The sequence below is a fragment of the Salmo salar genome, chromosome 12 (assembly GCF_965601325.2).
Source record: "Salmo salar chromosome 12, fSalSal1, whole genome shotgun sequence".
Taxonomy (NCBI): domain Eukaryota; kingdom Metazoa; phylum Chordata; class Actinopteri; order Salmoniformes; family Salmonidae; genus Salmo; species Salmo salar.
Window position 1 is genome coordinate 59,371,810 of NC_138302.1, and position 13,511 is coordinate 59,385,320.

The following is a 13,511-nucleotide window of genomic DNA, read 5'->3' on the forward strand; positions in this document are numbered from 1 at the left end:
TAAGAATATGTACATATAAATATATGGATGAGCGATGGCCGTGCGGCATAGGCAAGATGCAGTAGATGGTATGGAGTACAGTATATACATATGAGATGAGTAATGTAGGGTATGTAAACATGATATAAAGTGACTAGTGATACATTTATTAAATCCAAGTTTGTATTATTAAAGTGGCTAGAGATTTGAGTCAGTATGTTGGCAGCAGCCACTCAATGTTAGTCTGTAATCTGTAAAAGTTTGTGGGTGTTTTCGGTGACAAGCCACATTTTTTCAGCCTCCTGAGTCTGTGTGGGTGGACCATTTCAGTTTGTCCGTGATGTGTACGCCGAGGAACTTAAAACTTTCCACCTTCTCCACTACTGTCCCGTCGATGTGGATAGGGGGGTGCTCCCTCTGCTGTTTCCTGAAGTCCACGATCATCTCCTTTGTTTTGATGACGTTGAGTGTGAGGTTATTTTCCTGACACCACACTCCGAGGGCCCTCACCTCCTCCCTGTAGGCCGTCTTGTCGTTGTTGGTAATCAAGCCTACCACCGTAGTGTCATCTGCAAACTCGATGATTGAGTTGGAGGCATGCATGGCCACACAGTCATGGGTGAACAGGGAGTACAGGAGAGGGCTGAAAACGCACCCTTGTGGGGCCCCAGTGTTGAGGATCAGCGGGGTGGAGATGTTGTTTCCTACCCTCACCACCTGGGGGCGGCCCGTCAGAAAGTCCAGGACCCAGTTGCAGAGGGCGGGGTCGAGACCCAGGGTCTTATAGGGTACTATGGTGTTAAATGCTGAGCTGTAATCGATGAACAGCATTCTTACATAGGTGTTCCTCTTGTCCAGATGGGTTAGGGCAGTGTGATTGCGATTGCGTCGTCTGTGGACCTATTGGGGCGGTAAGCAAATTGGAGTGGGTCTAGGGTGTCAGGTAGGGTGGAGGTGATATGATCCTTGACTAGTCTCTCAAAGCACTTCATGATGACGGAAGTGAGTGCTACAGGTTGATAGTCGTTTAGCTCTGTTACCTTAGCTTTCTTGGGAACAGGAACAATGATGGCCCTCTTGAAGCATGTGGTAACAGCAGACTGGGATAGGGATTGATTGAATATGTCCGTAAACACACCAGCCAGCTGGTCTGCGCATGCTCTGAGGACGCGGCTAGGGATGCCGTCTGGGCCGGCAGCCTTGCGAGGGTTAACACGTTTAAATGTTTTACTCACGTTGGCTGCGGTGAAGGAGAGCCCGCAGGTTTTGGTAGCGGGCCGTGTCAGTGGCACTGTATTGTCCTCAAAGCGAGCAAATAAGTTTTTTAGTTTGTCTGGGAGCAAGACGTCAGTGTCCGCAACGGGTCTGGTTTTCTTTTTGTAATCCGTGATTGACTGTGGACCCTGCCACATAAGTCTTGTGTCTGAGCCGTTGAATTGCGACTCTACTTTGTCTCTATACTGACGCTTAGCTTGTTTGATTGCCTTGCGGAGGGAATAGCTACACTTTTTGTATTCGGTCATGTTTCCGGTCGCCTTGCCATGATTAAAAGCAGTGGTTCGCGCTTTCAGTTTTGCGCTATTGCTGCCATCAATCAACGGTTTCTGGTTGGGGAAGGTTTTAATAGTCCCCGTGGGTACGACATCACCGATGCACTTGCTAAGAAACTCGCACACCGAATCAGCGTGTACATCAATGTTGTTGTCTGAGGCTATCCGGAACTTGTCCCAGTCCATGTGATCGAAGCAATCTTGAAGCGTGGAATCAGATTGGTCGGACCAGCGTTGAACAGACCTGAGCATGGGCGTTTCCTGTTTAAGTTTCTGTCTATAGGCTGGGAGCAACAAAATGGAGTCGTGGTCAGATTTGCCGAAAGGAGGGCAAGGGAGGGCTTTGTATGACCTTAACGTAACAAGGAGTCACATCTCAGTAGGACAAACAGCCAAAGATAACTACATTTCATAATCAGATAACAGGTATGAGTCAGACTACATACGATTCTTCTAGAGATCCATGTAGTCACAGCATGTAACATACCTCTCTAAGGCTCTAAGGGTTACTGCTGTAAGAACCAAACCATGACATGTATTATTGCTCTATTGCATTGAATGCATTAGCTACTCTATCCCGCTAAATGATATGGTTTATTGACATTGCCCTCGTATGGTTAGGTTATGTAAATAGAAGTGAATGTAAACAAAAAAAGCTTGCCTGGGCTGGGAGCTGACACAGTGGTACGCCTGCGATCAGACACAATCTCATTGTGTAGTATGGCAGACGTGGGGGGGGGGGGGGGGGGGTAGAGAGAAAGAAGAGAGAGAGAGAACGGGTAAAAGAGGGAGGGAAGCTTCTAATTGGGCCTGGAGACTCATGGAAAATAATGTGACATTTCCCTGACATTTAGCTGAAGGTGTAGCGGAGGAGCCAGAGGATATAAAGAGAGGGATTGAGGCAGAGATAGGAAGGGATAGGAAGAAGAAGGGAGGAAGGGTAAAGAAGGTACAGGGTAAGAAAACCACAGACAGAAATAGCAGACATACCAGTGTCATGTCTTCATTGTTGTACGTTTCTCTTCTGTGTACTGACTGTGGACCCATGTCTACAGTATGCATAGAGTACTGAAGGTCAGAACACTTCTTCTGACTTAATGTTTAAAACTCAATAAAACGTTGAATCACACAACTTAGTGTTTGGCCAGCAGCCACTGGCATGGGATAACCAAGAAATGCAAGATTCTGAATGCACATTTTTTATGCTATATGGAAGTCTATAATGTCTATGTTAACGTTTTAAATATATGTCAATTGTTAAGTATTTTCATCTGTAATGTCTTTTTCATTATGTGTCAGACCCCATTGGCGTTGGCTAATGGCGATCCTAATAAAAGTCATAAATTCTCTCTCTCTCTCTCTCTCTCTCTCTCTCTCTCACTCACACACATACACTCAGACTCGCACACATTGGCACACACACACACACTGTAGTAGAATTCTGTAGAAAACTGTAGTATACTGTAGAATCCTATACACCACACTGTAGTATCCCTCGATCGTGTAGTGATTACTATGGACTTTTTTTGTATACTGTAAAATATTACACTACACACTGTACTATCCCTTGATCATGTATACTTACTTTAGAATGTTGTAGTATAATGTAGAATACTATACTACACACTTTAGTCACGTAGTGATTTTTATAGAATTTTGTAGTATACTGGATAATTCTATACTACACACTATAGTATCCCCCTCGGTCATGTAGTGCTTACTTTAGAATTTATAGATCGATTGGCCTGCTAGCTAGCTTTACTGCTAGCTGCTAACTTTGTCAATGCTGTTTTGATTTGAACGTGCTGTCCTTGGGGAACTCATGCTAGGGATTTCCTCTGAGTTTCCCCCTCGATTGTGCAGTGCTTACTATAGAATTTTGTAGTATACGGTAGAACACTCTGTACATTACAGTGAATACTACAGTAAAGTCTGCAAAAACACTACAGTAAATACTGCAGTATACTACAGACCACGATTGGAATACATGTGTAAAGTTTTTGTTGTTGTGTCATTCTCAACAAATGTCAAAACGAATTGTTTTCTCATTTGTGGTTCTATTGTGTTTTTAAATAGTCACATAAAATCAATCAATCAAGGGATACAACAGTATTGAGAGCATCCTTATTATGGGAGGACATGCAGGAAATGTATAAAAGCAGCCCTTAGTCATGTTAAGGTGAGAGCTTTGTACCTGGAAGGTCCTTTGTGTGTATAGGCTGTATAGCGTTATTGCTGTTTGTTTATTTCTGTGAGCAACCATTTTGGGACCATACTGTCTTGAAGAAATGTTTGGGGCGTGGTCGATTGTTCTGATTGGTGTGTTGAGTTTGACCATCAGTGAATTTATTCATGTGTGACAACATTCAAGATGTTCATTATGTAAAGCCACTGCAATAATTTCCTTTTGTTTTCAATTGGTTTGTTTGGAGAGGCTTTTCTGGTTTGTGTTTCAGACAGTTTATTGGCAGTGCCCTGCAATAAGGTGGCTGTCTTTAAGTAGTAATTTGTATTTCTAAAATATCTATTGTTTATGTAAATGCATTGGTTAACTGTTCTTTCTTTCCTACCATCAGAAGTACAGTATCGTTTGTCATGGTTTTTGGTCATCTTGTGAACTTGGCCAGCTGATTTTCTGTGAAAGCACTGTTGTATTTCAGAAAGCTATCTAGTGGAAGTAACAGATCTAAATCATGTTGCTGTACTCTTGTTAATGTGTGTTATCTGTATCAAACAAGCAAACCTAATAAACGTTGCTTATTCATTATATCTGCTTCTGTACTGTTTCCCTTTAATGGGCCTAGAACCTGTGTTGAATGTTTACATGTTAGAATTATAATAAATATTTTATATTTTTGTTAGGATGTTGTCTGGTCCGTTGCGTTGCTCAGAACTGTTGACCCAACTCAACAGGTGTCCTGTCACAAACCTGTGTCTTATGTTCTAGTTGAGGCGTTCCCCTCATTAAACCGTAACTGGCGTAGTCCGGTAGTTGTGCCATTTTAGCTAACGCTATTCAGAGAGTATTACTACAATATACTAAACACTACAGTAGTAGTAAATACTACAGTATACTAGCCACGTCTGCAAAAACAATTCAGTAAATACTACAGTATACTACAGTCATGTCTACAAAAACACTACAGCGAATACTACAGTAAAGTCTGCAAAAAAAACTACAGTGAATACTATAGTATATTACAGTCATGTTGCGGTGACCATATTACCGCCACACCAGCGATCACGAGTCATGAAGGCAGTCAAATTCCACATGACTATTTAGTTAAGGTAATTAGGCTTCTCCAAGTTCTGATGCTACTGATGGTCATTAGTAGCCTACCAAACGTTCTACCTGCCTGGTACTCAGCACTCTATTGTCCCTCTAATCCAGGCCTGAGCAACTCCAGTCCTCGGGGGCCTGATTGGTGTCACACTTTTTCCCCAGCCCCAGCTAACACACCTGACTCCAATAATTAACTAATCATGATCTTCAGTTAAAAATGCAATTACTTTAAATCAGGTGTGTTTGCTAGGGATGGGGGAAAAGTGTGACACCCAATCAGGCCCCCGAGGACTGGAATTGCCCAGGTCTGCTCTAATCACTCTGACATAAATGGAAATGTCATTGAAAATCTAATCAAACACTTCATGAGAGTCCATGAGCTCATGTTGCGCAACATTTCTATAGACTATGCAGTTGCGCCAGAAAACAGAGTGATGGCCTCTACAAAAAATAGGAGAATCCAATCAGCTTTCTATAGGCTAGGACTACTAAATATATTTCTCAACTTTCCTAATATTAAGCACATTAAGCACACACAAATGAACTACAGGAAAAGCGTCCTCCATTCGCTATTTAAGTGCATAGATTACATTTATTTTTTCCAGCTGACCCTGTTTCAATACAGGTGCATGATAATGGTGCATTCTACATCAAAACAAATTTCACATATGTATTATTTAGTATATGTAAAGACAAGATTAATTCAAGAATAGTCTGATGGGGATTTGAACAATAATTGGATGGGAATTATAACTAAGCAAAATGTATAAACATATCAACTGTAGTACTCGCGCTGCTAAAACACTCAACCAATGTTACTCACACTTCCGGGATATCTACAAGGCCCGCCCCTGCCCTCCTTTCGGCAAATTTGACCACGACCCCATTTTGATCCTACCTTCCTATAGGCAGAAACTCAAACAGGAAGTACCCGCGCTAAGGACCATTCAACGCTAGTCTGACCAATCGGAATCCACGCTTCAAGATTGTTTTGATCATGCCGACTGGGATATGTTCCGGGTAGCTTCAGAGAATAATATTGACAAATATACTGATACAGTGACTGAGTTTATCAGGAAGTGTATAGGAGATGTTGTACCCACTATGACTACTAAAACATACCCTAACCAGAAACCGTGGATAGATGGCAGCATTCGGGCAAAACTGAAAGCGTCAACCACCGCATTTAACCATGGAAAGATGACTGGAAAAATGGCAGAATACAAACAGTGTAGTTATTCCCTCTGCAAGGCAATCAAACAGGCAAAACGTCAGTATAGAGACAAAGTGGAGTCACAATTCAACGTCTCAGACACAAGACTTATGTGGCAGGATCTACAGACAATCATGGACTACAAAAGGAAAACCAGCCACGTCGTGGACACCGACGTCTTGCTTCCGGACAAGCTAAACACATTCTTCGCCCGCTTTGAGGATAACACAGTGCCACCGATGCGGCCTGCTCCCAAGGACTGTGGAATCTCCTTCTCCGTGGCTGACGTGAGTAAGACATTTAAGCGTGTTAACACTCGCAAGGCTGCCGGCCCAGACGGCATCCCTAGCCGCGTCCTCAGCTGGCTGGTGTGTTTATGGACATATTCAATCTCTCCCTATCCCAGTCTGCTGTCCCAACATGCTTCAAGATGGCCACGATTGTTCCTGTACCCAAGAAAGCAAAGGTAACTGAACTAAATGACTATCGCCCAGTAGCACTTACCTTTGTCATCATGAAGTGCTTTGAGAGACAAGTCAAGGATCATATCACCTTCACCTTACTTGTCACCCTAGACCCACTTCAATTTGCTTACAGCACAAAAAGATCCACAGATGATGCAATCGCCATCACACTGCACACTGCCCTATCCCATCTGGACAAGAGGAATACCTATGTAAGAACGCTGTTCATTGACTATAGCTCAGCATTCAACACTATACTACCCTCCAAGCTCATCATTAAGCTTGAGGCCCACCCTGTGCAAGTGGAAAATAACCTCTCACTCAACGTCAACAAAACAAAGGAGATGATCGTGGACTTCAGGAAACAGCAGAGGGAGCACCCCCCTATCTAATCCAGGGGCAAATTACCTGGCCTCCAGGACACCTATAGCACCCGATGTCACAGGAAGGCCAAAAAGATCATCAAAGACAACAACCACCCGAGCCACTGTCTGTTCACCCCGCTATCATCCAGAAGGCGAGGTCAGTACAGGTGCATCAAGCTGGGACCGGGAGACTGAAAAACAGCTTCTATCTCAAGGCCATCAGACTGTTAAATAGCCATCACTAGCACATAAAGGCTGCTGCCTATATACATATACTTGAAATCACTGGCCACTTTAATAAATGGAACACTAGTCACTTTAATAATGTTTACATATCTTGCATTACTCATCTCACATGTATATACTGTATTCTATACTATTCTACTGTATCTTAGTCTATGCCGCTCTGACATTGCTCGTCCACATATTTATATATTCTTAATTCCATTCCTTTACTTAGATTTGTGTGTATATGTAGTAAAATGTTTAGATATTGTTAGGTATTACTGCACTGTCGGAGCTAGAAACACAAGCATTTCGCTACACCTGCATTAACACCTGCTAAACACGTGCATGTGACCAATAAAATTTCATTTGATTTGGGTGACAATATTAGCGAGTCACTTGTGAATTATATATTATCACTTATAAATGATGCCCAGCATAAAAAACAATGCCTTTTTTGCTACTTTTTCTAATCATAGTCGCACACCTCATGTAGCCTAGCCAATAGGCCTATATGTTTTGATAAGGTTTGTATCACAACTAAAGTGGCCGAATAACTTTAATCGGCTTTACAAGGGGTGTAGAGCCTAACTGGCATACATAAGCAGCGAGTGAGTTTGAGGAAGATCATTTTCAACATAAAAATGCACCTTTATAATAAAAGTATGACATGCATAAATGCATTTGTGGTCACTTTTGATAGTGGTGTTTTCCGCTAATGGAACATTCACGCTTATAGCATACTACCATGTGCGCATTGCTGCGCTTGTAATGTAAAGAAATAGCCTAATAGCAGTGGTGGAAAAAGTACCCAATTGTCATACTTGAGTAAAAGTAAAGATACCTTAATAGAAAAGGACTCAAGTAAAAGTGAAAGTCACCCAGTAAAATCCTACTTGAGTAAAAGTCTATAAGTATTTGGTTTTAAATATACTTAATAAGTATCAAAAGTAAAAGTATAAATCATTTCAAATTCATTTTCTTGTTTTTTAAATTTACTGATAGCTAAGGGTACGCTCCAACACTCAGACATAATTTAGAAACGAAGCATATGAGTAGTGAGTCCGCCATAACAGAGGCAGTAGGGATGACCAGGGATGTTCTGTTGATAAGTGTGTGAATTAGACCATTTACCTGTCCTGCTAAGCATTCAAAATGTAATGAGTGTCATGGAAATTGTATGCAGTAAAAAGTACATCATTTTCTTTAGGAATGTAGTGAAGTAAAAGTAAAAGTACTTTACACCATTGCCTAATAGTTTATCAACATTTTAAGCTAAATGTTCTGATCATTGCGTACATTTTTATTTTATTTTTTTATGCTGGTGGTTGTATTAATTTGAGATCTATCGCGTCCCACAACTGTCCCAGACTATGTTTGGAATAGTAGATTGACATAGCCTAGTGCTTTTGCTGTTCATTAGGCCTACTCATCTTGTTGGTTGATGAAAAGTAATTGTGGATAGTTCTTCTAATATCTTCAGTATGCATCTCAGAATTGGATAAGGACGGATGGAGTTGTGTCCCCGACATGTCTGTCTTCACTTGTAGCCTGTGAGAAAGACCCAATCACGTAATGGAGAGCCATGTGAGTGAGAGGTGATTCGGAGCACGCAGCGCTCAGGGAGAAGGGCACAACGGCCACTGGCCGCAAAAGGCATTCCTTTTTTAGGGTGCATTACGGCCACACAAAGGGGATGCCGCCGTGAAATTCTTGGCATTCTCAAGTGCTTGTGAAATTGTGAATGACTGACTGATGTAGTGTGTACAGCCTGCGTAAAAAAACAAAGAACAGCTCATGCCTTTCAAGCAACTTTTTTCAAATCATAATTTGAGTCGCATCATGCAGCCTTACAATGTATTAAAACATAGAGACCAACGTTTGTAGAACAACTAAAGTTACATTAAATTAAGCATATAAGAATACCTATTTCTTTGTTAACAGCTAAACACAGAATTGCCGCATGTGCGCACTGCCTCAAATCGTTTGGAGAAAATATCCTTTCTATTTTATTCAGCTTTGTTCAATTGTATTCTTCGTACTATAAAATAATGCCACATAATTCTAAGCAAATCTTGTCTGCTAAATGAACTAGTGTAGCCCACAGCCATTTGGCATAGCCAGATCAGGACCTAACATAAGTATAACTCAGAGTATGCTATTCTGTTCTTCTGAAATAGACTTCATTTTCTTCATATCATGCTTCTTTAGAACTGTCTAAAATAAATAATGGATTTATTGAAAGGGTGTAGGGTATATTACATGGATTTATTATACTTTTTAAATGTAGATGTTCCAAAGGTCTGCATCAGTGGCTTGTAGGAATCCAGGAGATGCTAAATGTGTTTGTTATTTAGCGGTCGATTACCGTGAGACCGACTGTTATTTGCCTGACAATCACTGGCTGACAGAATTTCGTGACCGCCTAGTCATGTCCACAAAAACACTACAGGGAATACTTTAGTATATAAATGTATATGGGTTTGACCAATGATCATCTGTTGATGGGTTATTGTGTGTGTGTGTGTGTGTGTGTGTGTGTGTGTGTGTGTGTGTGTGTGTGTGTGTGTGTGTTTGTTTGTTTGTTTGTTCGATGATCCCAACATTAGCCAAGGAGACTGGTGGGTACACAAGGACCCAGCTGAAGTCTTGCAGGAAGGCTTGGAGCTTAGGATGTTGGTAAGACTCAACTCAACATGCATCAGCTGTATTATTAATGCTTTTAGTAGTTTGGCTTTGTGGTTTTACATTGGCCTTCTAAGCTAAATTAGGAATTGATGAGGATGCACTTTTTCCTGTCACATACATTACAATTCTACAAAGACAAGACTTTTAATGATTCCACTCAGAGGAGTGACATAAATGTACAGTATGGCCAAACAGCTATCTGACCGGAAGCACTGCAGCCAGGCATTACGTCAAGACATTATCGTACTTAATGGGTTGTTAACTACACAGTGACCGAGCCGACTAAACTCAACTCCATGATTTACGATGGAGTTGAGCGGTCACATTGTCTGTGTAATTGCATGCTGAAATCTGTCATTTTTGATAAAAACATAATTTTGTGTGACTTTGGAGCTACAGTCTGCCCACCCTAGCGGGCTACAAAGTGACCTTGCCTTGAGGGAAGCACTGGTGTAGGAAAAATCATTCGTCTTATGATAGAGACTTCAATACTTCCAGTATCAAGATATCAGTAACTTCAAATTGATATTTGGTTGGGAATTTGATCAGCCTGAAGTTTCAATTGCCAATATCAGAATAACTAAGACAGAATGGTATAAGATCAACCCGCCCACAGTGACAGCCTGGATTTGTACAATCTTACAGTAGCACTACAACATAACTGCAAGTTAACCTGATAAACATTGATTGTGCATCTCATTGATGCCTGTGTGAAGGAGCCATTATGCTGACACACTGGACTTACTGATCTCATCTACTCCACAGCCTGTTTGTAAAGCACTGGCGGCTCTCACATATACAGTATCTCTCCACAACCTGTTTGTGTGTGTGTGTGTGTGGTGTGTGTGTGTGTGTGTGTGTGTGTGTGTGTGTGTGTGTGTGTGTGTGTGTGTGTGTGTGTGTGTGTGTGTGTGTGTGTGTGTGTGTGTGTGTGTGTAGTATCTCTCCACAGCCTGTTAGTTAAGTAATGCCAGCTCTCACATACAGTACCATAGCTACTTCCTATAAAGCTTCAGAAGCTGTTATCAACTCCTGGTCTAATTCCATTTCCGAGACGAGGCAAGAACAGCTACAGCTGAACAACAAAGCATTGTGTTCTCTCTCTCTCTCTCTCTCTCTCTCTCTCTCTCTCTCTCTCCTCTTTTCTCTCTGAGCAGTGTAAAGGTATGGTTGTGATCTAGCTCTAGCTGACCCATCCTGACATGGCCTTAGAGGAAGAAGTAATGAGCAGTACTGGCTGAGCTCATCCATTCCACACCTGATCACATATCTACTGGGGCTCACGGTTGGGATTATGTTGAGATAACAACACAGCAAAGGAACAGTGATTGTATTTCAGCAGGCCTGATAAGGCCCTAATATAACTTAACCCATCGTGATCATACAGAAGCTATGACTGTTATGCGGAATTCTGATCGAATAATTGATCTATTAGTCGATAGTCGCACATGTTGCATTCATCAAATCTCTCTCTCTCTCTCCCTCTTGCTCTCTCCCTCTCTCTCTATGCATATTTATAAATTATGAAAAGAAGTCATCATTAACAAGTTAAATGAATTCTGTCCACATATGACATTTGGAATGAAAGGTTACCTTGGCTGTGACAGACGAACTAGGCTTTTCTAGAAGGTCCCAGAGTTTCTTTCGTTTCTCGGCACAACACGTGTTGTCGAACTCTTCTCCCTCTCTGTCGTTCAAGGTGTCTTGCTCTCTTTTGAGCTCCTCGTTCATCTGTTCTTTCTTCTGGTGGTACCTGGCCTGGCAGCAGGACTCCAGGTAGATCTCATCTATGCCCCAGAAGTCCAGCTCCTGACTGAACGACAGGGCGCACATCTCCTCCATCATGTGGAGCTTACCGGTCCGGTAGAAGTTCAGAATGGACGTGAACGCCCCCGGGTGCCTGTCGAAAAAGTACTCATTCTCGTCCAAGTTGTAGTCGTCACATACCTCCATGAGTGAGTCGTGGGTGTTGCAGTCTCGTAGTTTCCCTAACCGGGTGCGCGGTAATCTATCCAACGTTCTCCAGAGGACCTCGTGTGGAAGCCCCCCAACGTTGAGCCGTACTCGGCGGTAACATGATTTGCTGCGGATGATGTCCACCGGTTCCGGGGGGAGAGATGCGGTCGACCGCGAGCCAGTCTTAGTCAACCCCATTGAGGATTTCTCCATTTTGTACTGTCAAGAGTTCCACCGAGTTCCAATTGTCCAACAGGCAAGATCCAGGCGGGGGTAGTTACGGACTACATTTACGCTTGTGAATCTGGGTGGGTTGGGGGGGGGTAGAGAAGGAGAGGGAAAAAAAGAGAGGAAAATAGGAATAATGTTAATGACAAGAGTCTAAAATGGAGCCGGAAGCCCAGGCATTCACAATGACCTACTCAGAACATTCCTCGAGCCATGCCACAGACTCATCGCCTACTCAGAGGAGTGAATACAAAGATGATGGTACACTCTTTTTTTGGTGGGGTTCTATATAGAACCTCTTGGTTCTTTGGACGAGATTAAAGAACCTTTTAGTAAAAAAGGTTCTATACATAAACCCAGTAAAGGCAAAGAACCTTGAGTGTAATGTGGATTTTAACCAACAACAGATAACCTAACAGAGTCACTTCAAACTCTGAAATGCCTTTACATTTGTTTTATCTGCATTACATTGACAATTCTATCCATATTAATGATGCTGCTACATGATTTTGCCGGGTCAGAAAAATGTATAGTTGTCTCGTCCGACACCGTTCACATATGGCAGGGGGGAGATGACAAAATCCATAGTATTTTGCAATATTTTTGCAGAGTTCGGAGTGGCAAACAGCAAGGTTCATACAAATCATGTGAAAAATTTCACGTTACATTTTTTTATGCGATATTTTCACGAGTCACATGTGATTGTCGGATTCGTGTGAACAAATCACACGAAAAATGTCAGAAGATAATAAAAAAAAACTAGAATCATGTGAAATTTTCACAAGTCAAACACGAGGTTTTTGGACACATGCATGACGTTTCACATGACTTTTTCCCGTGAACAAATCACATGTGAAAAATATAACTTGGGAAAAACAGACACGTGAGTCAGATATGTCGTTTTCGGACATGTGTGAAGTTTCACATGTATTTTTCATATGTTCATTTTACTCGGCACTGGTGGGACCCCGGTCTCCTACAGAAGAAGCCAACATCTTGACCATTCAACCAAGAGGCCACTGCAACATATTAACACCACCTTTTCACGTGAGCAGAACACTATTTCACCACCACATGTGAACTTGTGATTCCAGATGTGAAAATTGTATTTTCACATATGATTCGTTTTCACATGTGAAATTGCAATTACACTTGTGAAAGTGAGATTTTGTCATGTGAAGTTTTACATGTGAAACCGCAAAATTTCACATGTGCAACTGCAATTTACATGTGAGGTAAAAATATGTTTTAATTCACACTAAAAAGTGATGTTAATATGTGAACTCTAAATGTAATACATGTGAAAATGTGGTTTCATGTGTGAAATTTAAGCTCAACACATTTGACATGTTTTTTGTTGTTGTAAGGGTAGCTAGACAGGAAAAAGTTACTTTAATCAACCACTTTACAAGCTAGCTAACTCTTACAAAGAAATGTAACCTTTTTTTCTAAGAGCGTAATCTGCTCTGAGACCGAGAGTGCTGTCCTGTCCACGAATCCATTCTGAATAATTGGTCGGGACTCGGCAACAGCTCAGGTGAGCGCTGTCCACTCTGCATT

The 13,511-nt window shown here is 41.8% G+C and overlaps 1 protein-coding gene across 1 annotated transcript in view; it reads right to left on the reverse strand.

Annotated features, from left to right (window-relative positions):
- Positions 1–13,511, reverse strand: part of LOC106565338 (potassium voltage-gated channel subfamily B member 1) — a 69,067-nt gene that overhangs the window by 53,958 nt on the left and 1,598 nt on the right. The window contains exon 2 of the mRNA XM_014132333.3: positions 11,361–12,027. Coding sequence (XP_013987808.1) covers positions 11,361–11,936 — 576 coding nt within the window. The 5' untranslated portion in view covers positions 11,937–12,027. The remainder of the gene's footprint in view (positions 1–11,360; positions 12,028–13,511) is intronic.